This window comes from Dromiciops gliroides, chromosome 1, assembly GCF_019393635.1.
Source record: "Dromiciops gliroides isolate mDroGli1 chromosome 1, mDroGli1.pri, whole genome shotgun sequence".
NCBI lineage: Eukaryota > Metazoa > Chordata > Mammalia > Microbiotheria > Microbiotheriidae > Dromiciops > Dromiciops gliroides.
In genome coordinates this window covers 624,926,701-624,953,138 of record NC_057861.1, presented here as the reverse complement: position 1 = coordinate 624,953,138, position 26,438 = coordinate 624,926,701, and the positions used below count along the sequence as shown (strand labels likewise).

The 26,438-nt window shown below is 49.6% G+C and overlaps 1 protein-coding gene across 2 annotated transcripts; it reads right to left on the bottom strand.

Annotated features, from left to right (window-relative positions):
• Window positions 1–264: 264 nt before the first annotated feature.
• On the bottom strand, window positions 265–26,438 carry ARHGDIG (Rho GDP dissociation inhibitor gamma). Of its 2 annotated transcripts, none has more exons than XM_043978062.1 (6): window positions 26,289–26,438; window positions 5,752–5,931; window positions 2,551–2,634; window positions 2,210–2,286; window positions 1,762–1,825; window positions 265–1,291 (listed from the first exon to the last, which is right to left on the bottom strand). In XM_043978062.1, the coding sequence occupies exons 2-6, from the start codon at window positions 5,924–5,926 to the stop codon at window positions 1,092–1,094; spliced, it is 600 nt and encodes a 199-aa protein (XP_043833997.1). In that variant the 5' UTR covers window positions 5,927–5,931; window positions 26,289–26,438; the 3' UTR covers window positions 265–1,091. The 2 variants fall into 2 exon arrangements, with proteins under 2 accessions (XP_043833997.1, XP_043833996.1); XM_043978061.1 differs by lacking the exon at window positions 26,289–26,438 and adding an exon at window positions 17,318–17,645.

Below are 26,438 nucleotides of genomic sequence, written 5' to 3'. Positions count from 1 at the left end.
GAGGTCTGGGACAATCTCTACCGGCCGCCCATTGTCGGCTAGGCTCCAAATAGCCTGTGACCTTACTAATGAGATAGGATGATTCAGCTCAGTGGGGAGGGCCACCCCCTCCTTCTTCCAGGACACAGCCAGGGTCTTCGGGCCCCAGCCCCCAATGACACAAGCTCTAAGGTCCTAGAAATGGCTGTGGAGCTATGTACAGAAGGCCCACGGTGCAGGGAGGGGAGCAGAGAGAGATCTTCAAGAGATACACCCGAGCCGAGAGACAGAAATCGCTGAAGTTTAATGGGAACAGTTGAGAACACAGACAGCAGGGAATCGGGGAAAGGACGGGAACCCCCCAGTTTGGGGGGTGGGGCCAGGCAGGAACACAGCCTCTCCTTCTCAGGTGGTCCAGCCCCAGCGATGCCGGGGCCACCACAGGAATGTGACGGGTTAGAGGTGAGGGGCAAGGGACACAAGGCAATTCTGATGAGCTTTGGTTACAGACACAAGCCCCCGGCAGGTGGGTGGGGATGGCTGAAGGCTTACACTGCTCCCCACCTGTTCCACCCCACTCTATTCCCGCCTGTCCCTGGAAACCTCCTCCAGGAATACGGCTGTTGGACCCTGAGTGGGGAGGACCAGGGGGAGAGGATGACAAGTCAGGGATTGTTTGTATAACCTGGTGCAGACACGAAAGGGCCTTTTGATGGGGTGAGCTTGTATGGCTAGGAGAGTTATGCAATGGAGGAAGAGGATCAGGTCAGGTGCTTTGGAATCCCTATTGGGGTAAGGGAGTTGTGCTAGGTCCCCAGGAGGGAGACCTCCAAGGAGAAGTAAGGGGTTAGGCATGGGTGGGAGCTGGAGGGGGAGGAAGTTGGAGGCAGCCCCTTCCTGGGCTAAGGGTGTTGCTTTCTAGGGGCCAGAGGAAGACCCCAAAATGGGAGGGATAAAGGAAGGGGGAACCCACACCTAGTGCTCCAATTCTGGGCTCTCAGCCCCCCTGGCAAGGTCCCTGCCAGCCTGGTCCAAGGGTGACCTTAGACCCCAATGGAGGCTGAGGAAGGTGCAGGTGGGACAGGGGTTAGAGGGTAGGTGGGGGGTGGGGGTCAGTCCTTCCAGTCTTTCTTTATGTTGAGGTCCCACTCCCAGGACAGATGGTCTGTTTTGTCATCATCCGTGAAGAAGGACTTGATGTGGTAGGTGCCTCGAACAAGTAGACCCTTGGGGGCTTCCTCCATTGGCGTCAGAAACTCATACTCCTCTGTCCTTGGCCCATAACTTCCGACCATGTACACGGCCTTGTCCACTGTGGGTAAGATAAGGTCAGGAGCTGTCTGTGGAGACTGCCCTGCCTCCCCCCACCCTCAGACTCAGGGCTCCTAGAAGGCAGGGACCATCCCCCCCATTCAGTACAAGATCTCCCCAAGGATAGGGGCTCTCTCCTTGGACTGCTGGGATCCCAAGGGACCATGCTTTCTCCCCTTTCTCCCTCCAGGGTCCAGTGGAGGGTTCTACCCCCAGGAAATTCTTCTTTTTTTTTTTTTTTTGTGGGGCAATGAGGGTTAAATGACTTGCCTAAGGTCACATAGCTAGTGTCAAGTGTCTGAGGCCAGATTTGAACTCAGGTCGTCCTGAATCCAGGGCCAGTACTTTATCCACTGCGCCACCTAGCTGCCCCCTACCCCAGGAAATTCTAAGGAAAGTGAGGATGGTGGTATTGAATGCCAGAATACTGTGCCCCCCAGTCCCCATTCCCAGGCCCGTGGCTGGCCTCACCTCGTAGCCCCTTGCGGTAGGTGTGATGCAGATACTTCAAACCACACACAATTTCCTTGTTGACCTGCAGGCAAGTGAGAGAATGTTCCCAGTCAAAGAGAGGCCACCTTGGTTCTATGTATATGGAACTGGAAATGCACTAGAATTAAGGTTTCCCACCAGGGCAACAGACAGGAGTCCAGCCCAAGCCACTTGGGCAGCCTGAAACCAAAGGGGGTGGATTTCCGGGTGCTGCCCATGGTAACAACATGCCCGGAAACCAAGGACACCCCCTCCCCCGCCCCCCACCAAGATCAGGCTGAAGAGGAAAGGCCTCAGAGAAAAGAGTAATCATTTGGTCTCTTCTGAGGTATTGTGGGAAAATCTGGGCGGGGAGGAGGGGGGGGGGTGGAACACCCATTACAAGCAACATCCAGGGCTGGGACAGGGGATCTGAGTTGGGTCTTGCCTTAAAAGAAATCTTCACTTTGTAATCCACGCCTTCCTTCAGCACAAACACCTGGTTCTTGAGAGATTCCAGGTCCCCTGTAGAGGTGAGAGAAACAGGGCTAGGAGTAAGGCTGCCCTTTCTTGGGCCTTAGGGCATGGTGTCCATAGTGACAGGATTGGGATGAGAGGTCCCAGTGATAGCCCAGGAACTATAGATGGGAGAGGGGAGCAGGGGGTGCTCTGGGGGTCTCTGCTTCCTAGAGACACTGGAAGCTTCCTAGAAGGCAAAGAGTCGGTCCCTTTTCCTCCTATCTCTCTCCCTTATAACACACCCAACACAAAGTGGGAGGCGAAGATCACCTGTCAGGTCCATGGTGATGGGTCCAGGGGCCTGCTCACACACTAGCGTCAGCCGTGTCACCTGCACGTTGGGGAGGCTGGGATCTGGGGCGCAGAAAAGCAGGATAGTTAGGCAAAGAGCTTATGCGTGAGGGGAGAGTAGACCCTACCATGCCTTAGTGACCCTTCCTGTCACCAGTCTTTCTGCTGTCCCAGAACTATCACTCTAATCCAGAACACTCTTATCCCTCCTTCTCTGGTTGTTCACATCCTTCAAGGCCCCTCTGAGGTCCAGAAAACCTTCCTTGGCTCTCCTCATCCCCGCTCACTCTCACTCCTCTGGCTCCCCACAGCCCCCACTGTTCTGTACTATGGTTATCTTTCTCTGTGGGTCTCTGGTCTCCCCGACCCAAAAAATCCCTTGAAGACATGGGTGTTGTCTCCTGCTCTGCCCAATGCAAAAGGAAGGAGTGTCAGTTATGAATTTGGGTTGGGGGGCAGGGAGGAAAGGGTGAGTCAAGTGGCTTGATTTTTATTTTTAAGGTGAGGAAAAATCTTGTCTGAACAAGCTGTGTTTTTTCATTTTCCCTGGATGGCAGAAGGGAGTTAGCTACCCAATTAGCTAAGGACTGGTATCATAATACAAGCAGTGGAGCACCACCCCCAGCCATGCCATCAAGAGGATTCTGGGAATGAAAAAATAGACCAATTGTTTAGATGCAGTAAGTCTAAGTAGGTGAATTCCAAAACTGGCTTTTCAAGGGAAGTTACTGTTCTCACCGGGGACCATGAAGCAGCCAGATAAGCCAGGCCTTGGGCCTAGAGAAATTAAGCTAGATAGTTTGGAACTAAGTAGATTTCCATTATTCACATGACTAAATTCATTTAAATTCAAATATACAAGTGTTTGTTAAATGTCTACTATAGGAGCAGCTAGGTGTTGCAGTGGATAAAGCACCGGCCCTGGATTCAGGAGGACCTGAGTTCAAATCCGTCTCAGACACTTGACACTTACTAGCTGTGTGACCCTGGGCAAGTCACTTAACCCCCATACCCCTGCCAAAAAAAAATGCCTACTATGTGGCAAGAACAGCTGGGGGGAAGGTGGAGATAAGAAGATAAAAAACGAACCAGTCCTGCCCTGAAGGGGCTCACAATTTAATGCTTTGCTGGCAAGGATCTCATTTCTTTGTCCTTGGTTTGGTGCCCCAGGGAGATAGCTTCTTCTCCTTCCCCAGAGTCCTCTCATCCTAACCCCACCTCTCTCAGTTTTTCCCCTCCCCAAGAAGGCAGGCCCTTCGTATGCAACTATGTATATGTTTGGATCTGGGATCAGAGCCCTCCACAGGAGAGGTGGCTAGTGGAGCCAGAACAGAGCTCAGGAGCTGGGGGGCAGAGGCTGTAAGAATTCATAGAATGTGAACCCTGAGACCCCAGACCCCAGAAACCCCTGTCCCCTGCCGAACCTTGGCTAATTGAGTAGCTAGCTCCCTTCTGTACCTGAGCAGGAATCCCCTCAACAACAGCCCCACTGAGTGGTCATTCAACTTTTTCTTGAAGACCCCTAGTGATGGGTAGCTCAGTACTTCCCCAAACACCTTATTCCATTTTTCTATAGTTTTCATTGTTGGGAATTGTTTTCCTCATACAGAGCTGAAATCTTGTCTTTCTGTCGCTTCTACCCACTGCCCCCTGTTCTGTCTTCTAGGGCCAAGTCTGATCTCGCTCTTCCATGTGAATTAATCATAATAATAGCTAGCACTGATATAATGCTTTAAGGTTGGCAAAGCACTTTGCAAATATTTGATCCTTCCAACAACCCTGGGAGGTAGGTATTATTATTATCCTCATCTCACAGTTTAGAAAACTGAGACAGACTGAGGTCATGTGATTAAGGTCACATAGCTGTTGTGTGTATGAGGCTGGATTTGAACTGAGGTCTTCCTGACTTCCTGTGCCACCTAGCTTCCTCTAACTCCTTTCATAAACCATCTCTTCTCTAGGCTAAATAATCCCTCACCCCCACCCCCCACCCCAAACCCCCAAGGATCCCAAGGTGAGTTAAGGGGCCACCAGTTCCCAGGTCTCACTCCCTGTCTCTGGCTTGGGTCATTTCTGATTGGGGCTTTTCGACCACTAATGCGTCACATGGGAATGGAACTGGATCTGCACCTGGTACCACTTTCTTTTAGGTATTTGTATGTGGAGCAGTGAATGACATTCTGCCTTCACAGTAAGAAGGACTGAGTTTGAATCTGACTTTCCTCCTTCCTGTGTAACCTTGGAGAAATAATTCTCTGAGTTTCTGTTTCCTAATTTATAAAATGAAAGCATTAAGATGAAATTAAATTCAAGGTTCTTCCAACTTCTAAATCCTAGGATTCTGCGTGTGTGTTGGGGGTTGGGGGAGCAGAGAGGAAAAGAGGACAGGCTTAGGGGAAGCTCTTCTTTATGAACTGTGAACTGCTGGAGGAGGAGAAGGAGGAGGAGGAGGCGGGCAAGAACTGCTAGAGAGACCAAGAAGTCATGTTGTTAGTTACTGGTCCTGGAGAGGTTCCAGATGCCCTCTCTCCAAAATCTATCCAGCTGCCTGATTTCCCACCCTCATCTGCCAGTCTGATATCTGGTGCTTTAGCCTCCTCTGTCCCTGTCCCCTGCCCTTTGCCATGCCTGGTACCCCAGACCCTCTGGTCCCTCAGGTTGGTATGTGCCCCCAGCCCCACTGTCCCAGCCCCTCTGGTCCCTCAGGCTGGTATGTGCCCCCAGCCCCACTGTCCCAGCCCCTCTGGTCCCTCAGGCTGGTATGTGCCCCCAGCCCCACTGTCCCAGCCCCTCTGGTCCCTCAGGCTGGTATGTGCCCCCAGCCCCACTGTCCCAGCCCCTCTGGTCCCTCAGGCTGGTATGTGCCCCCAGCCCCACTGTCCCAGACCCTCTGGTCCCTCAGGTTGGTATGTGTCCCCAGCCCCACTGTCCCAGACCCTCTGGTCCCTCAAGCTGGTATGTGCCCCCAGCCCCACTGTCCCAGACCCTCTGGTCCCTCAGGTTGGTATGTGTCCCCAGCCCCACTGTCCCAGACCCTCTGGTCCCTCAGGCTGGTATGTGCCCCCAGCCCCACTGTCCCAGACCCTCTGGTCCCTCAGGCTGGTGTGTGCCCCCAGCCCCACTGTCCCAGACCCTCTGGTCCCTCAGGCTGGTGTGCCCACCCCAGCTCCAGCCTCCTACCCACAGCCTCAGGAATGGGCCCCAACAAGGCCTGCTTGTACTTGGTTAGACTCTCATCATCTTGGTCCAGCTGCTGGATCTCCTGCAGAGTCTTCTTCTCTGGGGCCTTGTAGTCCAAGTCCACCTCATCCAGGTCTTCCTCATGGACAGCCCGGATGCCTTCCTTGTCCGCCATGAAATCTGTTTGGAGAAGGAAAAGGAAGATTGTTGGGTAGGGTGGAGAGATTCCACCCAGACCACCAGATCATGACATTAATAGACTTCTTCAACCTCAGCTTCTCCTGCCTACCCAACTGACCCACAAGCATTTGTTAAACCCATGGATAGAGCATTGGCCCTGGAGTCAGGAGGAGCTGAGTTTAAATCTGACCTCAATCACTTGACACTTACTAGCTGTGTGACCCTGGGCAAGTCACTTAATCCCAATTGCCTCACCCAAAACAAACAAACAAATAAACCTACTCTGCTGGGGACACAAAGCCAAAACTGAAAGGACCTTACATTCTAGCTAGTGCACATCTGTAAGTATATAATAACAGCCAGCACTGATATTGTATTTCAAGGTTTGAAAAATGCTTTACGTATCATTTCCTTTGATCCTTAAACTCCTGTGAAGTAGGTGCTATTCTTATTCCTGTTTTACAGAGGAGGAAACTGAGGCTGAGAGGTTAAGTGACTTGCCCAGTGTCATAGAGATAAGGAGATATCTGAGGCAGCATTTGAACTCAGGTCTTCCTGTCTCCTGATCTCTAACATTCTTTTTTTTTTTTTTTTTAGTGAGGCAATTGGGGTTAAGTGACTTGCCCAGGGTCACACAGCTAGTAAGTGTTAAGTGTCTGAGGCCGGATTTGAACTCAGGTACTCCTGACTCCAGGGCCCGTGCTCTATCCACTGTACCATCTAGCTGCCCCTCTAACATTCTATGTACTGACTCGCTGCTTGCCTGTCTGCAGATATGTGTATGTATATATGTGTATAGATACATATATGTGTACACCTGTACAGATATACAAACATGCTTGCACCCAAAATAATACAAGGTAGTTTGGGGAAAGTGCACTAGCATATGTGGGTGGGGAGGGAAGCAGAACATTTTCTGGAATCCCAGTGAGGGTCAATGAGGGCCTGAAACAAGGGTGGTGGAGAGAAGGGGACAAATGGGAGAGGGGTAACCAATCAACTTTTCCACTGGTCTCCTACAAACATCCTCTTCTCCGGCCTGATATATCACCTTAACATGCCTTGAATTTTTTTGCCCCTCTCATTCTCCTTCCCTCTACCCTTTACCTCTGTCACACAGTTCACCTCTTCCAGAAAGTCCTACCAGGCTAACACTGAGCATCTCTCTTTCTCTAAACTCCTATAAAGGGATCTCTTTTTAACCTTTTCTGTAAAGTTCTCCTGGGCAGCTAGGGGGTGCCGTGGATAGAGCGCTGGTCCTGGAATCAGGAAGGCTCATCTTCCTGAGTTCAAATCTGGCCTCAGACACTTAGTGGCTGAGTGACCCTGGGTGAGTCACTTAACCCTGTTTGCCTCAATTTCCTCTTCTGCAAAATGAGCTGGAGAAGGAAATGGCAAACCACTCGAGTATCATTGCCAAGAAAAAAACAAATGGGGTCACGAATTGTCGGACACAACTGGAAAAAATGACTGAACAACAAGTTTTCCTCCCAAATGGACTGTGAACTCAGGGACCTTTCCGTGATGGAAAGTGCCTTGGCTAGGAAGTCAGGAGACCTGGCTGGGAGGCAACTCATGTCTCTCTGAGTCTCAGGATTCCTCTCTATAAAATGAAGAGACTGGATCACATCAGATCCTAGGTCCCCTCCCATGTTTAACATTCTTCCTTTTAAGGTCTGATATAAGCCAATCTGACAAGTATTTATTACTTGTCATCCAGGTACAGATCTCTGTGTTAAGTAATGAGGATATGAAGACAAAAGGAAAAGCAAGACCTGCCTTCAAGAAGCTTAAATTCTACTGGGTCGGTGGTGGTGGATACATGTAAAAAGTATTAATGTGGGGCAACTAGGTGGCGCAGTGGATAGAGCACCGACCCTGGATTCAGGAGGACCTGAGTTCAAATCCAGCCTCAGACACTTAACACTTACTAGTTGTGTGACCCTGGGCAAGTCACTTAACCCCCATTGCCTCAACAACAACAACAACAAAAAGTATAGCTGTGATATATACATATTATGTCGGGGGATGGTATGGGTGTATATATCTAGATTATTTTTATATTTATACATTAAAATATTTACATACATACACACATACACATACATAAATAAAAAACTGGGTCTCTTCATCATGCGGAGACATGGACTCAATCCCACAACTGATTGGCAGAGGAATGTTGATTTGCTCCTTTTCTGGCCCAGAGTAGTTCAACCCTCCTTGGGCAACCTAGTGCCCTCCTCCCCTTTCTAGGAGCGCCACCATATTGAGGAACTTAGTATTGACTGAAGATCAGCATGGAGCACTCTAGTCCAGAACTCCTGAGCTCTGGAGATCCTTCCTGGTAGCTGGGATTCCAGGCATGGACCATCATGCCTGGTCTTATGTGATCATTTGAGGAAGAAGGATTGAGAACTAACTTCATCATTCTTTGTTCTAAGGTCTCTCCCAGCTGCGACATTCCATGGTGTCTGTGGCAGGCCCATTCATTCAGCCAGCATTTACTGGGTTCTTCCTATGTGCCAGGGATCCCTTTAGCACTAGGTTGGGTATACTGTAGGCCCTCAGAGAGAATCATCCTTATCATCCCAGAGATGAAGCTGACCCAGTCGAGGGAAGGGAGACAGCCAAGGTCTAGTCTCCCAGGATCTATCACCTATCAAAATAAGTTCCAGGCTTTCTAAGTCCTTCCCTTCAGAAACTCATAGATCTAGACCTTGAAGGGACCCCAGAGATCATCTAATCCAATATTCATTTTACAGATGAAGAAACAGAGACTGAAGGAGGTTAACTGACTCGCCAGATGTGACATAGTAACCATCAGAAGCAGGATTTAAACCCAGGTCCTTTGATTCTAAAGCCACTGCCATTTCCATTGTTCCACCCTTTCCAAGGACCAAGAAGCAGAAGACAGTGCTTTATGATAAATACTTGGCATGGTAAGTGACCCAGGGGCCTGTAAAATGAAGGAAACCATTCATTCTCAGACAGCTGAGTGGCACAGAGGATAGAATGCTGCACTTGCAAAGAGAAAGACCAGAGTTCAAAACCTGCCTCAGGTACTAATTGGGTAGCCCTGGATAAGTCACTTAACCTCTGTCAATTTCATTCCCCTCTGAGATTATCTCCAAATTATCCAGTAGGTGTTTAATAAATGCTTGTTGACTTGATTGCAAAATGGAGATAGTAATAGCACCTACTTCACAGGATTATTGTGAGGATCAAATGAGATAATATGTGGAAAGAGCTTTGCAAAAATTAAAGGCCTATATTATGTTTTTATTATAATCCATGACCTCTGTCCTGAAAAAAGAGCAAGTGATTTTTTCTGATGGTTTGGGAGGAAGAATTACTAGCCATGGGGACTCCCCAGCCACCTCTTCCTCAATCTCTAGTCCATATATCCCTTCCCCAATAACTCCCACTCTCAGCCTAGTTTGGCATATGGACTGGACTCTTGGGCCTCACCCCTACCTCTGACTACCTCCTCAACCTGATCCCTCCCCCAGCAAAGCAGGACTACACAGTAAGAAAACTCTGACAATTATACTCTGTGTGACCTTGGACAAGTCTCTTAAACTCCTTAGGCCTAATGTTCCTCATCCCTAAAATAAGGTGATTGCATCAATGCACTGTTAGTGGAGCTGTGAACTGGTCCAGCCAATGATGGAAATCAATTTGGAACTATGCCCAAAAAGTCATTAAACTCTGCATATCCTCTGGCCCAATAATGCCACTACCAGGCCTCTATCCCCAAAGAGATAAAAGAAAGAAGAAAATGTACAAAAATATTGATGGCAGCTTTTTTTTTTGTAGTGGCAAAGAAGTGGAACATAAAGGGGTTCCTATTAATTGGGGAATAACTGAACAAAGTATGGGACATGAATGTAACTATGAGGTGCTATAAGAAAGGATGAAGGGGATGGTTTCAGAAAAACCCAGGAAGACTTATATGAACTGATAGAGAGCAAAGTGAGCATACTCAGGAGAACGGTGTATACAATAACAATACTGTAAAGACAAACAACTTTTGGGGGGGGGGCAGGGCAATGAGGGTTAAGCGACTTGCCCAGGGTCACACAGCTAGTAAGTGTCAAATGTCAGGGCAGCTAGGTGGCACAGTGGATAGAGCACTGGCCCTGGATTCAGGAGGACCTGAGTTCAAATCTGGCTTCAGACACTTAACACTTACTAGCTGTGTGACCATGGGCAAGTCACTTAATCCCAATTGCCTCACCAAAAAAAAAATTCAAAAAAAAAAGTGTCAAGTGTCTGAGGTCATATTTGAACTCAGGTCTTCCTGAATCCAGGGCTAGTGCTTTATCCACTGTGCCACCTAGCTGCCCCCAAAGACAAACAACTTTGAAAGACTTAACTAATAATAAGAATTAAGAATTCTGATCAGTGCAATGACCACCCACAGAGAGGAAAAAACTTTCTGACAAAGGCTTAAGATGCAGAATGAGACACACGTTTTAGGTTATGGCCAATGCGAGAATTTGTTTTGCTTGACTATGAGTATTGGTTAGAAGGGTTTTGTTAGTCTTTTATCAAACATCCAGGGAATAGTGACCCTTAGTCATCAGTCTCTTGATGTAGTCCATAGTCCAATGAGAGAGAAAATAATTCTTTGTTAATTGAAATATATATGTGTGTGTGTGTGTGTGTGTGTGTGTGTGTATGTATTTAAACTCCATTAGTCATGTTGTGAAAGAAAACAGAAAAAAAAACCTAAAGAAAGCCCCAAAAAAGTAAGTTTCAATCTGCATTCAAACTTTATCAGCTCTTTCTCTGTAGATGGATAGCATTTTTCATCATGAGTCCTTCAGAATTGTCTTGGATCATTGCATTGCTGAGAATAGTTAAATCATTCACAGTTGATCATCATGCAATGTTGCTGTTACTGTGTACAATGTTTACCTGTTTCTGCTCATTTCACTTTGCATCAATTCATGTAAGTCTTTTCAGGTTTTCTTGAGACCATCCTGCTTGTCATTTCTTATAGCACAATAGTATTTCACCCTAATCATAGACCACAACTTGTTTAGCCATTCCCCAACTAATGGGCATCCCCATAATTTCTAATTGTGAGCCATCACAAAAAGAGCTGCTATAAATATTTTTGTGCATTGAAGTCTTTTAGCTTTTTCTTTTTTATCTCTTTGAGATACAGACCTAGTAGTGGTATTAATCGGTCAACTGGCGTGCGTGTTTTCAGTTGACGAAGCAACCCTAACCAGATTCTTTGCCTTCCACTCAGCTAGAAGGGATCTCAGAAGCCATCTAGTCCAACTACCTTACTTTAAAAAAAAATTTTTTTTTGAAGTCATGAACATCTCCAGCCATTTTGGAGAGCAACTTGGAACTATGTTTCTGTTTCTAGCACAGGGAACAAAGTGAGAAGGGGAAGAAACTCTTGAGAACCTTGAAATTCACCTGTCCAAAGTAGAGGACCTAGATATACTTCCAGGGGCATCTACAGACCCCAAGCCTAAACTCCAGCCTCTGTTCATAAAATGCTATTTTCTGGGATATGACACTACCAAGAGGTTTCCCCAGATGCTGATGAGACATATTTTTGGAGAAAGGAAATTGCGAGATTCTATTTTATTATTTTTTTGGTGGGACAATGAGGGTTAAGTGACTTGCCCAGGATCACACAGCTAATTAAGTGTCAAGTGTCTAAGGCTGGATTTGAACTCAGGTCCTGAATCCAGGGCTACTGTTTTATCCACTGCGTCACCTAGCTGCCCCTGAGAAAGGAAATTGTTGAGGGGAGCCCTGTGCCCTTCCTCTTGGGGCAAGCCAGCACTAGAGCCAACCATAGCAGCTTTCCACGGATAGGAGCCCAGGGCAGGGGAGAGGAAACAATTCTAACTCTAGCTACTGTGCTTCATCACTTTCTCAAATTTAAACTCAGAAATATTTATTAAATGCTTACTACAGGGGGCAGCTAGATGGCACAGTGGTAAAGCACTGGCCCTGGATTCAGGAGTACCTGAGTTCAAATCCGGCCTCAGACACTTGACACTTACTACTGTGTGACCCTGGGCAAGTCACTTAACCCTCATTGCCCTGCAAAAAAATAAAACAAACAAACAAACAAAAAATGCTTACTACATGCCAGGCATTGTGTTAAACACTGGGGACAGATACAAAGACAAAAGCCAAAAACAATCCTGGAGGAGCTTAAATTCTAACTAGGAGAAAACCACATATACACAAACAATTCAAAATATATACAAAGGGGCAGCTAGGTGGCACAGTGGATAAAGCACTGGCCCTGGATTCAGGAGGACCTGAGTTCAAATCCGGCCTCAGACACTTGACACTTACTAGCTGTGTGACCCTGGGCAAGTCACTTAAACCCCATTGCCCCGCCAAAAAAAAAAAATATATATATATATATATATATATACACAAAGTCTCAGAGAAGCAGCATTAGTAGAGGTGGGGGAATGGGAGGGATTGGGAATAGTCTGGCCCTTGAGGAAATCCTCAAAGGAAGCTAGGAATTCCTAGAGGCTGAGATATGGAAGGTGAACCTTTCCAGGCAAGGAGACAGCTGGAGACGAAAGGCGAGTGTCATTCAGCAACACCCAGTTTGACTGGAATGTAAGAGCATGATGTTAAATGTTTGGAAAGAGAGGCTGGAACCAGATTATGAAAAAGTTTGAAATTCATTTAGTCAGCAGGCATTTATGAAGCATCTCCTGCGTGCTAGGAACTGTGCTTAGTGATGAAATAAATAAAAAGAAAGGCAAGGGGGCAGCTAGGTGGCGCAGTGGATAAAACACCAACCCTGGATTCAGGAGGACCTGAGTTCAAATTCAGCCTCAGACACTTGACACTTACTAGCTGTGTGACCCTGGGCAAGTCACTTAACCCTCTTTGCCCCCCCCCCCCCGCCCAAAAAAAGGCAAAAGACAGTCCCAGTTCTCAAGGGGATCGGAGTCTAATGGGGGAGACAACATCTAAACAACTGTGTGCAAACAAGCTATTTACAGAAAAATTGGAAATAATTAACAGGGGGCAGGCACCAGAATTAAGAGGGACTGAGGAAGGCTTCTGGTAGACGGAGAGATTTTAGCTGGGACTTCAGGGAAGTTGGGGAAGTTGGAACACAGAGATGAGGAGAAAGAACATGCCTATATGCATGGGAGACAGTGAAAAGTGTCTGCTGGGAATGACAAGGTGGCCAGTAGTACTGGATCAGAGTGTGTAGCAGGGAGTAAGATGAAAGTCGGGAAAAGGAAGAAGGGGCCAAGTTATGAAGGGCTTTGAGCTCCAAACTGAGCCTTTTCTATTTGATTCTAGAGGTGATAGGGAGCCACAGGAATTCACTGAATAGGGGTCAGACCTGATTTAAGGAAGATCCGTTTTATGAGTGAATGGAAGAGGAGGGGGAGTGGGCAGAGACTTGTGGCAGGAGACCAACCACCAAGCTCTCACAGTGGTCCAGCATGAGGTGAGGAAGGTCTGTATATCCTTCAGAGGTGAGAAGGGAATGCCAAAAGTTATTTATACTACACAAAACTGGGTTCCACAGAAACTTCTTGAACTGAGGAGTGACGTGGTCAGAAACAAAGGGTGTTGATCCAGTGTTGTACCTGCAAATGATTTCAATTTTCTGAACACTTCTCTCAGAAAAACTAAGGGGTCATGAAATCAATAAATCACCTTCCACGTGAAGCTTTTTTTGAACCACAGTTAGCTGCTGGTGGCATCCCCTGGCTTCAAAATTATCTTGTATAAAATGACATGTACGTGTTATCTTCCCCAATAAAACCTAAGGGAGGACTGTTTCCTTGTTGTCCCTGTTATTCTTAGGCCCTAACACACTACTGGGCATACAACAGGTGCTTAATAAATGCTGGCTGATTGATGGTCGTGGGCTTACCCTACACTCTAGAGAGCTGAATTGGGAGTCTGTCTCCCCTACCCTCTCTCCCCAGGTGGATATCTGGAGATGCTTGATTCTGACGTCCTGGAATTTGGGTAAGCCAGATTTCTACCCTGTCCCCATCCCCTCCATTATTCCAGACTTTTCTCGCTGGAGAGGACAATTTTCATGGTCTCACCTTTTCCCTCCCCACTCCCAACCAATCTTCCCAGAATCACAATCCAGCACCTGCTCTCACTAGCATGAGCTGCCCAGATCTGGGGCCTGGGGAAGCCCTGGACTATCTTCCCATAGTGCCCTAGAGCAAGAGACTAACATGTCCTCTGGTTGTGGCCTATTCCTGGTACATTGCCCCCCTTTACTTCTGCCTCTTAGCACAAAACCCTTCTTGGTTTTCGAGGGTCAGCTCAGAAGCTGTAGATTCTTCCCAGCCAATGCTGCTGTTCCCTCTCTCTCTCTCTCTCTCTCTCTCTCTTGTTCTCTTTCCTTTCCATCCATCACCTCTTATATCACCACACCCCACCCCAACTCTCACTTCCCCTTGTTCTCCTTGGGATAATGTAACCTCTTTGAGGGCAGACACTTGCATTGTTTTTGTGTCCCCAGAAGCTGGCACAGTGCCTTTCACCTAGTAGTGACTTAATAAATGACTGTTAAATTGAATTGAATCCTTTCCCACAGTGCTTTGGGGACTGTCTCTTTCCAGGGGACTCTCTGACCTCACTTCCCATAGTTCTGGGGCAAAGGACTGATGAGACTGTTCTGTCCTGGGCCTACCTCTCCCCCCCCCCCCCCCCCCCCGCCTCCCCTCCTTCCCTCTCTGCCATTCTCCTCTGTTTTTTCTTTCTCTCTCTCTCCATTTCCCTCTTTCTGACTTCCTTTCTGTGTCTCTGTCTGTCTGTCTCCCCCCTCCTCTGTCCTCATCTGTCTCTGTCTCTCTCTAACTCATCAGCTCCCAGGGGTTCAATTATCATCTCTATGTAGATGGCTCCCAAATCTCTATATACAGCCAAGCCTTCATCTCTCTCCTGAGTTCCAGTCCCAAATTGCCGACTGTCTGCTGGGCAGCTCCACCTCAATATCCCCTTGGTATCTCCAACTAATTATGTTAAAAACTGAACTCATATTAAACGAGGCGGGGAAAACCCCCTGAAGTTATTATCTTCTCCCTTAAATCCATCCTTCCTCCAAACTTCCTTATTTCTGATGAGGGCACAAGCATTCTTCCTGCCACCCCGGTTCATAAAGTTAGAGTTAGCTTCTTTAATTTTTCCCTCACCCTCACACCCAGTCGGTTGCCAAGGCTTGTTAATTCCACCTCCACAACGTTTTTCTAAATCTGTTTCCTTCTTTCCATTTGGCCCCTAGTCCTAAAGGGCTCTACCCTAGTTCAGATCCTCATTAACTCTTATCTGCCCTATTGCAAAAGTCTCCAAAATGATCTTCCTTGCTTCCAGTCTCTCACTTCTCTATCTTCCAAATGGTTTTCAAATTGATATTATTACAACACGGATCTAACCAGGTCACTCCCCTAGTCTAGTATCTTCAATGGTTCCCTATCACCTCCAGGATAAAATACAAAATGCATCACTCAGCCTGACATTTACAATCTCTACTACTGGTTTCCTACCTACCTTTCCAGACTGATTTTACTCCATCCTTTCAAACTCTCTGTTCCACACAAAGTAGCCCACAAGCCCATTCCCTATAGATGTTATTCCATGCCCAGTCTCCTTTACACAGCTGCCCCCCACCCCCAGGCCTGGAATTCTTTCCCTTCTTAACTCTGCCTCCTAAAACCCTGGCTTCCTTCAAGACTCACCTCAAGCACCACTTCCTACATAGGGCTTTCTGGATCCCTAAGTGATTAAGTGTTCTTTCCTTCTAACATTACTTTGTATAATAAGTTTATCTGTGTGCATATTGCCAAGTCTATTCCCCCTCCTCACATTCCTTGAAAGCTGGGAATGTTTTGATTTGTGTTTGTACCACCAGTGCCTAGCATAAAATGAGGGCACAATACATGGTTACTGAGCTGAATGGAATTCCCATAGTGCTCCAGGGGCCCTCTTCATATCGACCTAAAACTGAGGTTCTTCAGTCCTGTTCCTCCAATGGTCAAGGACACAGTGGGGAGGTATCTCCGGGCTGGTTCAGTCCATCGTCTCTTTCAGCCCCCAGCCCCATCCCAGTGAGTCCCAGGGAGACACCTCTGTCTTTGCTCTGCACTTAGGACCAGTGGAGGGTGGGCTCTGGGTGGGTCCCTAGGAGAGAGGCTCTCACAGCGTCACAATCCTTCTGTTTTCCTTCCAAATACAGAAATACTAACAGGCTTCCTCTTCCCTCTCTAATCCAGTAGACTCAGTTTCTCAATGCAGACCCAACCCTAGCAGAGATCCCTTCTCTACACAGAAATAAGGACCTACCGGTATAGAAATAGAATGCCCCCTTCCCTAAAACAGACCCTCCTCTCTCCTGAATAAAATCCCCCCTCCCCATCACCACCACCTTGTCCCTCCTCAAATCTCACTCCTGCCTTCCCTGTGCCCAGCCTCCCATTTCCCTCAAAGCCTTCTGTCCTAGAGAGGCCCCACTCTTGTTTTCTCCCCCACACTTCCTTTCCAAACCCCCCATCTGCGGATAGCCTTGCTTCTCTGGAGCCAGAAGGCTAGGGGAGGAGGGGTTCTCTTTAGCAGTGCCCTGCTCCCTCTCATACTCAGGGGAATGAATGCAGATACCCCCCAGGACAGAGGAGCTGGTGGGAGCCTCACCTGCTGCCCCAGCTCCCCCATGGGTATTTAGAGAAGTATAGGAAAGATGGGACCCCTGCGTTCTTCTTTCCTCCACACCCCCATCCATTGCCACAAGTCAACTCTCCCCTCAACCCAACCCAGCTGTACACAAGAGCCTCCGCCCCAGGAAGACCCGATCCCAATGCCTGGAAGGTACTGGAGGTTGGGCTGCTGCTGACTCGGCGGGCACCTCTCCAAAGTTACCGTGGGGAGGGGTTGGACTGGCAGGGCCCAGCAGGTACTAACCCGGAGTGTGTCACCACCTAGAGTCCTCTCTTCACCTTTCCTAGATTCTTCCTTCATGTCTCCTGGCTACCGCTTCCTAGTTTCCCTCCCCAGGTGCTCCCCTTCCCTGTTCCCCAGCACAGGTGTTCCCCAGTGTTCTTCACCCCTGGCCATGGCATTTGTCCAGATGCCACCTTCCAGGTCCTCTGGCACGGGTGTAGTCTTCCAGTGTTCCCACCCCAAGTCTCCCGGCATGGGGGCCTCCCAGCATGTCCCCCATCTCCATGCCCCCGGCATGGGTGTCTCCCAATGTCCTCCGCCTCCGAGCATGGGTGTCTCCCCGTGTCTTCCCCCTCTAAGCCTCTCGCATGGGTGTCTCCCCATGTCCTCCCCCTGCGGACCCCTGGCTTGGGTGTCTTCCCCGGAACCCCCAGCCTTGCCCCAGCCTCGGGCCTCAGGCGCTCACCTCTGGCGCACACCGTCAGCCACAGGAGCTCAAGCACTTGCGCCCCCAGCTCGCACATATCCAAGCCCAGCATGGTGCCGGCTCCCGGGGCCCCCGCCCGCCTGCCTGCCGGCCGCTCCCTCTCCGCCGCCGCCTCCTCCTCCTCCTTAGAAGCAGCAGCAGCAGCAGCAGCAGCAGCAGGAGCGGCAGCAGGGCAGGCCCATGGACCGACCCTTGGCTCTGTCTGCCCGGCCGGCGCTGGAGCCTGAGATGCTGAGCGCTGAGCTCCCAGCTCTAAGCTCCGAGAAACCTCTGCTGCCGCCGCCGCTGCTGCCTCCCGTCCCCTCCCCGTCCCCCCCCACCCCCGCCCCTCCCCAGTCCCATCCCTCATTATCGGCCAGACTGCAGTGAGCTCATCACAGCGCCCCCCGCATACCAACCACAGTGGGCCTGGCGCAGCCACACGCACGCACACGCACACACACACACACACACACACACACACACACACGCACACACACGCACACACGCACACAGGGCGGGGCACAGCCCCGGGGATTCCCCCTCCCTCCCCAGCCCCAGCCTCCTTTCCAAGCCCTGCAGGCTTAGGGTGGGGGTGAACGTGGGTGTTCCCAACAGTTATAGGGGCGTGGGGCGTGTGTCCACGCATGTGTCCCTAGTGGATCTGTGTCAGCTTGTGTTTCTTAGGATTCCGGGGTTACCGCTGGTGCGTCTGTGGGTGTGTCCTTGTGTGTCTATCTGGCGGTGTCCTGGTTTGCCTGGGTCAGTGTGTGTGCCATTCAGCTTATGTCGGTGATTGTCACGAGTGTGGCTGTGGTGTGTGTGTGTGTGTGTGTGTGCGCGCGCGCGAGGGTCGTTTAGGTGCCTGTCATTGAAAGACCTGGGTTTGTGTGTATGTGGAGGGGGGCGGGGGGGGGGGGGGGCGAAGGCTTGGAAGGGAAGGTGAAGAGCAATGTTGCTCTGGTTCTAGGTAACCTCCCTTCCCCAGCCTCCCCAGCCTCCTAGATGTCTGCGCCCTTCCCCAGGGCCTCCTTAGAGGCAGCCTTCCGCAGCTGGGGCCCCACACCTGTGTCCCACTCCCCCCTTCCCTGGGCTGTCCCAGGGGCCTGTACCTATTGTCTAGGGGAAGGGCCTGCCCAAGGGCTGGGCCTTTTCACAGAGGGTCCCCCCCACCCCTTCACTGGGCTTGGAGAGTCTTTTCTTTGTACCCCAAGCCCACTCCCCCAAGGGCAGCGTCCCCTTCAGCCTTGGCCTTCAAAGTCCAGAAACCTTTGAAATGTTGGGGTGAGACCTCCAGGGATGGGGAGATAGGTTCCAGAGGGCCTGGCTCAGAAAGTCAATGCTTTTCTCTTTCCTACTTTAGTCTTAGCTCAACCAGAGTAATAATTGCTGACTTTTCTATAACAACTTAAGGTGTGCAAAGCCCTTTGTGATATTACCTTATTTGATTTTCACCAAAACCCTGTGAAAGAAGTGCTATTATTATCCTCCCTCCCCCCCCTTTTACAGATGAGGAAACTGAGGCACAGCTAAGTGACTTGCCTAGGGTCAAACAAAGAGGAAATGCCTGAAATGGGAATCAACCCAAGGCTTTCTGACTTCAAGCCCAGTGTTTTAGTCTATCCATGAGCAAACATTTATTAAGTACCTACTATGTGCCAGGAACTGTGCTAGGTTCTGCAGATAAATTGGCAAAAATGGAACAGTGCTTGTCCTTAAGGAACTTACCCTCTATCTAACTACTAGTGATCTCTCCCTCTAAACTCCCATGGTGCCTCGTTCCTTCCTTTTCTCTCTTTCAACAATGCAAATCAACACCTATTTACTAAATAGCTGCTTTCTCTTATCTGATGCCCTTCCTTTCTCCTACACCTTCACCATTCCTTCCTTCCTTCCTTCTGCTTTTCCTCCTTCCTATTTCCCTCATGTGTTTTCCCACCTTCTTTTCCTCTCCATCAGACTTCCTATCTTGAGTTTTCCTCCCCTCGCCTCTGCAGGCCCCTCTCCCCTAAGCCCCACCTTTCCCCTTCCTTCCTTTTTCTCCCTTCTCTCTTCCTTCCATCATACCTTAGCTCTATCATGTCTCCCTCCCTTTTCTCATTCCTGCCACTCCCTCTAAGGAGTTTGAGACCTCACCTCAGATCCAAGGTCCCCTAAAGAAGGTCAACTATGAATGAGACTTCTGGGTCCCCAAATCCTCATCCCTTGGATGGGAACCCCACCCCACCCCCAAGCCTCAGGGAAGTGCCATGTGGCACAAGGGCATCAGACATCGTATCAGCACACCTGAACTCCAGTCCCAGCTCCGCCCCTGTGTAACTTGGGTCAAATAATTCCCCTTTTCAGGGCTCCAATTTCCACATCAATAAAAGTTGGGTGGGGAGAGAGGTTGTTCTTCCTAGTTGCAACATCCTGTGGAATCAGAATCCCTCAACACCTCTAACCTCCAAACATCCAGGTTAGGGCAGGACAAGGACTTTATCCAGTGTCAATGTTCTCATTCAAAAGATTGAAAAAGCAAGTTCCATCTGCTGAAGGGTCTCCCTGAGGGAACTGGGCCCCCTGAAGCTAAGAATAACTACGTAGCTATTTCCCAAATCTCTTTTTCCAGTTTAACATTTTTCCTAAGATCCAGACTGACTTCTGAACTGCTGGATGGTAGCCCCTCAAACTCAGCAATGCCAAGCCCATCATCCTTTCCCCCTCAAACCTTTCCCTCTTCCTGACATCCATCTCTCTCTCTCTCTCTCTTGCAGGGCAATGAGGGTTAAGTGACTTGCCCAGGGTCACACAGCTAGTAAGTTTCAAGTATCTGAGGTCAAATTTAAACTCAGGTCCTCTTGAATCCAGGGCCAGTGCCTTATCCACTGGGACACCTAGCTGCCCCCCTTCCATACCCCTCTTGATGGTACCATGGATCCTCCTGGTCACCCAAGATTGAAGCTTCAGAGTCATTTTCCTCCCTTCCCTCTCCCGCAAGTCCAATTGTATCTTCCCCAAATCTCTTGCATCCATTCTCTCATCTCCACTCAAATGGTTACTCCCCTAGCTCAGATCCTTATCTCCTCTGGCCAATCCCATATCTAGTAAAACAGCTCCCAGGTCTAGTAAAACAGCTCCCTGGTCGGCCAGCCTACCTACTGTCTATTCCCTCTCCATTCTACCATAGGATCCCAGATCTACAGCTGGAGTTGGAAAGGATCTCTGGTCCTTACACACTCCTCTTTCCCTCTTCTAGGATCAAATAGAAAATCCACTATTTAGCCTCATTCCTTCCTCCAGTCTTCTTGCACCTTAGTCCCTTCCACATCCTGTAACACCAGTCTTCCGGCCATTCCACACACAGGACACTCCATCTCCAGACACTGGGCATTAGCACTGGCTGTGTCCTATGCCTGGAACTCCCTCCACTTCATCTCTGCTTCCTGGCTTCCTTCAAGTGCCAACTAAAATACCACCTTCTGCAGTAAGCCTTTCCCAGTCCTCCTTAATCCTGCTGCCTTCCAAGATTGCTTCCAGTTAATCTTTTCTATAGCTTGTTTGTACATAGCTGTTTGTCTATTGTATCCTCCCTTAGACTGTGAGCTCCCTGAGAACAGGGCCTGTCTTTTACCTTTCTTTGTATCCCCAGTACTAGCTAAACACAATACCTGGCACATAGTAGGCATTTAATAAATGTTTGTTGAGTAATAACTAGCACTACAAACCATGCCCAGAAAACATGGTGGGGATACCAGCTTGAGACTGAGGCTCAGGAAAATATAGATGAGAGGATGAGAGGATGAGAAAGGCTCTCAACCTAGGTGCCAGTGAGTAGCTTTCTATTTTAACTGATTATTCCTGCTAACAAGGTGCTGTGCTGTTTCTCTTTCAGCAAGGGTTGGCAGCACCCTCTAAATTGCAGAAGCCTGTGTCAAAGTCCCTAGGGCACACCCTAGTTATTGGAAGGGACAAGAGGAAAAGGAGTCTCCAGAGTGAGCCCCTGAGTCAGGGGAAGAGTAGTTCCAGGCTCTGGGCTGAAGTCTCCAGATTTTATAGGTGCTTTCACAGGGCAACTGCTTCCCAGGCCTACCCCTTGCCTCTTTCCCCCACCCCCGACTCCCTTCCATTACTGCCACCCTGCTGGGGCCTCTCCTCTTCTCCTTACTGTTGAGAGGTGGATCAGTGTCAAAGATCACTGGCCTTGGAGGTCAGAGACCTGCGTTCCAGTTCTGGCTCCAACACTGAGTAATTATGTGAATTTAGGCAAGGAGCTTCACTCTGAAACCTCAATTTCCTCATCTGTAGAACAGGAGCAATAATATTGACACTAGCTATTTCCCAGGGTGTATTGTGAGGAAAACAGAACTAAATATAAGAAGCTAGAGGCTGGGGCCAGGGATGGGGTAGGGGTGTGGGGAGCTCAGAGCAGGCGGTCACAGACTGGGGAAGGTGCTCTGGCCAGGGGAACCAGAACCCAGGAGTGTCTTTAGGTCTCCATTTCCCGTATGACACAGCCCCTCCCAGTGACTCAGAGGCTTTGGAATGTGTGAGGAGGGACCAGGCTTAGAAGTGGTGGGGGAGGGAGGTGTCTCCTACTTCTAGCCAGTGACCTGAGACCTGGATTGGAAGCCAGAGAGGACACATGGGATCCCTCCAGGTCCTTACCCCCAACCTTGGGTGAACCAGATCAGCAACTCACCCAGTATGGGGTGAGGAGAGTAGAAAAAGGAGGTGAGGGGGGCGGGTAGAGGAAGAGTGAGAGGGGAGAGGAGGAGAGGAAGATGGAGAAATGGAAGATGTTAATTTGGCCCTACAAAGAAGCCACTAGTCTCTAGACAAGCCCAACTCAGAGGCGGAGGGTGTAAGACAGAGAGTGCATTCACCATCTTTAAGGCCTGATGCTTGATTTTCTTCAAGGCTCAGCTTAAATTCTTTCATGCTTCCGTGGGTGGGTAATTCCAGTGGTTCCTGTAATCAGCCACCAAGAGGAGGAGTACCCCCCAGAGATCTGCCTCTGAATTACTATGTATACTAGGCTGCTGAGGTAGGGGTAGGGCTGGGACGAATAATAGGAAAGTAGAGAAATGGGGTAAATGGAGGAGGGCAGATAACAAAAGTCCACAGATAATCCAAAATGGTTATTGCAAACTCACAGTTTTTCTGTCCTCTCCTGCCCAACCTTTTTTTTTTTCTTTTTCCTTTTTTAGTGAGGCAATTGGGGTTAAGTGACTTGCCCAGGGTCACACAGCTAGTAAGTGTTAAGTGTCTGAGGTTGGATTTGAACTCAGGTCCTCCTGAATCCAGGGCCAGTGCTTTATCTACTGGGCCACTTAGCTGCCCCCGCCCAACCTTTTCAAAAGAAAACTGTTCACAAGAAACCAAGAAGCCTGACTTCTGGTTTTCTTCTGGGAATGGACCCCAAACACCGCAGAAAGAGGGGAAGGAGGTACAGTTACCATAGGCTCTACATAAGTCACAATCTGCTCGAAGGCTGCTGGAAACCTGGAGGCCGCATCATGGAGGTGAGCTGGCCACCTGAGCCCTTCTGAGTGTCACAGTCAGCCTATAAATACCGCACACACTGGGACACGCTAAAGAAGCTTTCATTGTACCTGAATAAATTTAGTCTCTGCGCATAGAGATAACTCAGGCACATCTAATTATAACCCAACACCACCCATGGATGATGGAGCTCAGCCTAGAGAAGAGGTAGCCTGGGGCTACTTCAACAGTTTCTTAATAACATGAACAACCCACCTGGCAATGAGCTTGATAGTTTAAGGTACTATGAGATAGGAAGGACAAATGTTTTTATCCCCAGTTTTTGTTTCTTGGCCTTTTATGCTGCCTTCCATGCCCCGCCCCTTCCCGCCCCCTCCAGGGCAATGAGGGTTAAGTGACTTGCCCAGGGTCACACAGCTAGAACGTGTAAAGTGTCTGAGGCTGGATTTGAACTCAGGTCCTCCTGAATCCAGGGCTGGTGCTTTATCCACTGCGCCACCTAGCTGCCCCCCTCCCCAGTTTTTGGATGAAGAAACAGAGGCTCAGAGAGGTTAAGTAACTTGCCCAAGGTCACACAGCTAGAAGAACAAGTGACCTGAGGCACCTAAGAACCTGAGGGACTTGAATGAAGGGTGTCTGACTCACGGTGCATACTTTTTTTGCTATACCACATTAGATAAGCTTAGTCATTAGAGGAAGACGAGCCCAATGAAGAGGTACCATGGTACCCTAGGAGTGGGGGGGGCTGCCTGGTGTGGGCCAGCAGAAGATTATGAGCAAGGGGCAGGGACAGTGACTATTGGAGGGAAGAAGTGGACTGACTGCTTCCCTCTTCAGTCTATGTTCTATAGCCTAAGGTTACTTCTAGTTCTTAGCATTCTTATGTTCTCTTTTTATCTCCAGCAATGGAGTACTCAAAGGCTTCTCAGTCATGACTTAACTGAGAACATAGGCTGATAGATGCTCCCAGGGCCACTTGCCAGATCTAAGCAGTAAGGAGGGTTTCCTCCATAAGCAAAGGGATGGCTTTAAATTAGGGCTACTTGATGTGTTGCCTAAAGCACAGAACTAGAAGACAGAAGACTTCTTCAAGTAACTCAGTGTGATCAGAGGCAAGTCAATCCCCCTCTCTCTTCTCTCTCTTTTTTCTTTCTCTCTCCCTTTTCTCTCCCTCTCTCTCTCTCTCTCTCTCTCTCTCTCTCTCTCTCTCTCTCTGTATCTCTCTGGCCTTTTCCCCCCATCCCCCTTTCTCTGTCTCCTCCTTTGTAAAATGAGGGAGTGCCTAAATGACCTTCCAGATTTGAAATAGGAGTTTATGATTGAAAAGAGGGATGCGGGGCAGCTAGGTGGTGCAGTGGATAAAGCACTGGCCTTGGATTCAGGAGGACCTGAGTTCAAATCCAGCCTTAGACACTTGATACTTAACTAGCTGTGTGACCCTGGGCAAGTCACTTAAACCTCATTACCCTGGGGGAAAGGAAAAAAAAAAGAAAGGAGGGATACTCTAGGCAGCCCCCAGCCTCACTCCAGACAGATGAATATTACTGTGCCTCTTAGACAGATGGGAACACCAGACTCCCAGGAGGCAGGGCTCCCATGAAGATGTGGGATTGGATAATGGAGGAGAGGAAGAATTCTGAGGCTCGCTGGCCCTATAAGCATCAAGACATTAGTCTGGAAAAAGTAGCTAAAAGCCAACAGAGAAGAGATCAGGACTCAGAGCTCTGACTTCCAGTCCAGGACCCTTGCTTCCTGCCCACTGACCCCTTCAGCCCACCCTGACGTTCTAGGCTTCCAAGACAGGCAAAGCAGTGTCTAAGAGTGCCCCAGGGGTCCTCTTAAACCTAACCCTATTCCAGCATGAAACCTAGGGCTGGGCCTGGACTAGGAGAGGGTTGGGTCCAGGGATTCCTAGGGGTGGGAGGGGGAAGGATGATTTCTTTCTGACTCTTCTGGCTTCCAGTGACCCAGCCTTCAGCAAGCCCACTTAGACCATTCCCTTTCCTGAACCCTTTGGGCTCATTCTTCTTCTCCAAGTTTCCTGAAAGGGGCAAGGCAGGGGGAAGGAGGAGGGGTGGTAGGAATGGGGAAGTAAGAATCTGACTGTCAGACTTGGCAGCCCAAATAAAGCAGACAGAACTGGGAAGGTTGCATGATAAAAGACCATTCCAGGCCTAGAGAAAGACATGAGAAAAGACTAGAGGCAGGACAGTTCAGGAAAAAATAAATAAAGCAGACAGAAGAACTGTAGGGTAGGAGATAGACCTAGGCATACTATTAATTCTATGGTATTTCTTTAGCAATTTACCAGGTGCTTCATCCATACAGCGACAGAGAGGGTAAAAGGATTATCAGCCTTACGTTTCAAATGAGGAACCAACCTGAGGCTAAGAAAGGTGAAGTGACTTGCCAAATGTGCCACAGCTAACAAGCAGGAAGAGAAAAAGAGAAAGGTGGAGAGGAAGCTGGCTAGGAGGCCATTGGAGAAGGGACCAATGATCTCTCAAATTCAAATGAAAGGGGGTGGGGGTGGGGGTGGGGGAGACCAGCCAAGAGAGAAAGGGAAGCTAGGGGGTCTGGGAGCTCTGGGACCCAGGGGGAGGGGGTAGGTCCCTGCAGAAAAACAACTCCTCACATGTCCAAGACCAGAGCACCTCTTGTCCCAGTACTCCCTGGAGAGGGTGAGGGGGCAGGTCAGGTTGGCTCTTCTGAATGGCTTGGAAAGAGTACAGGGATTGGGTGTGTGTGAGTGTGGAAGGGGGGTGGGGGTGGTGTCTCACCCTTTCTCTTCCTTTTAGATGGGGAATTGGGTAAAAGTAGGTCAACCCGGGTGGCTCCACCTACATACACCCCTCCCCAGTAGGAATCTGGGAAGAGTCCTACCCCAGAAGCCAGGCATTTCCAGCCAGTTTAAGCCAAGTACAAAGGGGGCTCTGTGGCCGCATCCCCCCCCCCCCACTGGGCAAGGCCAGTTTGCTCACACAGGGCACTCCGACACACGCTATGGCACACATACTCACATCCCCTCACCCGCTCACACACACACACACACACACACACACACACACTCCCCTCACCCGCTCACACACACACACAAGTCCGCTCACCACTAGGTCTACACACAGTCCCAGTTCCTCCTTGTCTGTCTCATGCTCACAATCACCAACACCCTGACGCCTACCAGGTAGACCCAGAGTCCCAGAAAGTAGAAAGGAGCCCCTGAGCCACACCGCAACCCGCCGTGACACGATCGCCAATACACACGTTTCCCTTCACGGTCCCAAGAGTACTTCCAGTGGATACACCACCCACCCCTCAACTCACACCGTCTGACAGCCTCTCACACCCGGGCTGGCTGGCGCTCCGTCTGAACGTTTACAAAGTTACACGCTCAGTTCCGCTCCCGCTCACACTCTCCCCCAGCCCCTGGCCCCCTGGCCCCCTGCCCCCTCTCCCCGGCCGCGTCCCCGCCCCTCGGGGTCCTCACCTCGGGTTCGTCGGGCCAAGTTCGCAGCCGCCGCAGGGTCAAGTTCGCAGCCGCCGTAGCCCAGCTTCGCAGTGTAGGGCGGTGGCCCAGGGGCTGCGCGGGACCTAGGGGCGGGCGGGCGGAACCCGCGGTCCAGGAAGCAGGGAGTTT

Coding starts and splice junctions, on each gene's coding strand:
- ARHGDIG (XM_043978061.1), bottom strand. CDS start 17,390: ATGCTGGGCTTGGATATGTGCGAGCTGGGGGCGCAAGTGCTTGAGCTC. Junction 1,826..2,209: donor AAGTGAAGATTTCTTTTAAG/GCAAGACCCAAC, acceptor ACTTGCCTGCAG/GTCAACAAGGAAATTGTGTG. Junction 1,292..1,761: donor CTACCGCAAGGGGCTACGAG/GTGAGGCCAGCC, acceptor TCTTACCCACAG/TGGACAAGGCCGTGTACATG.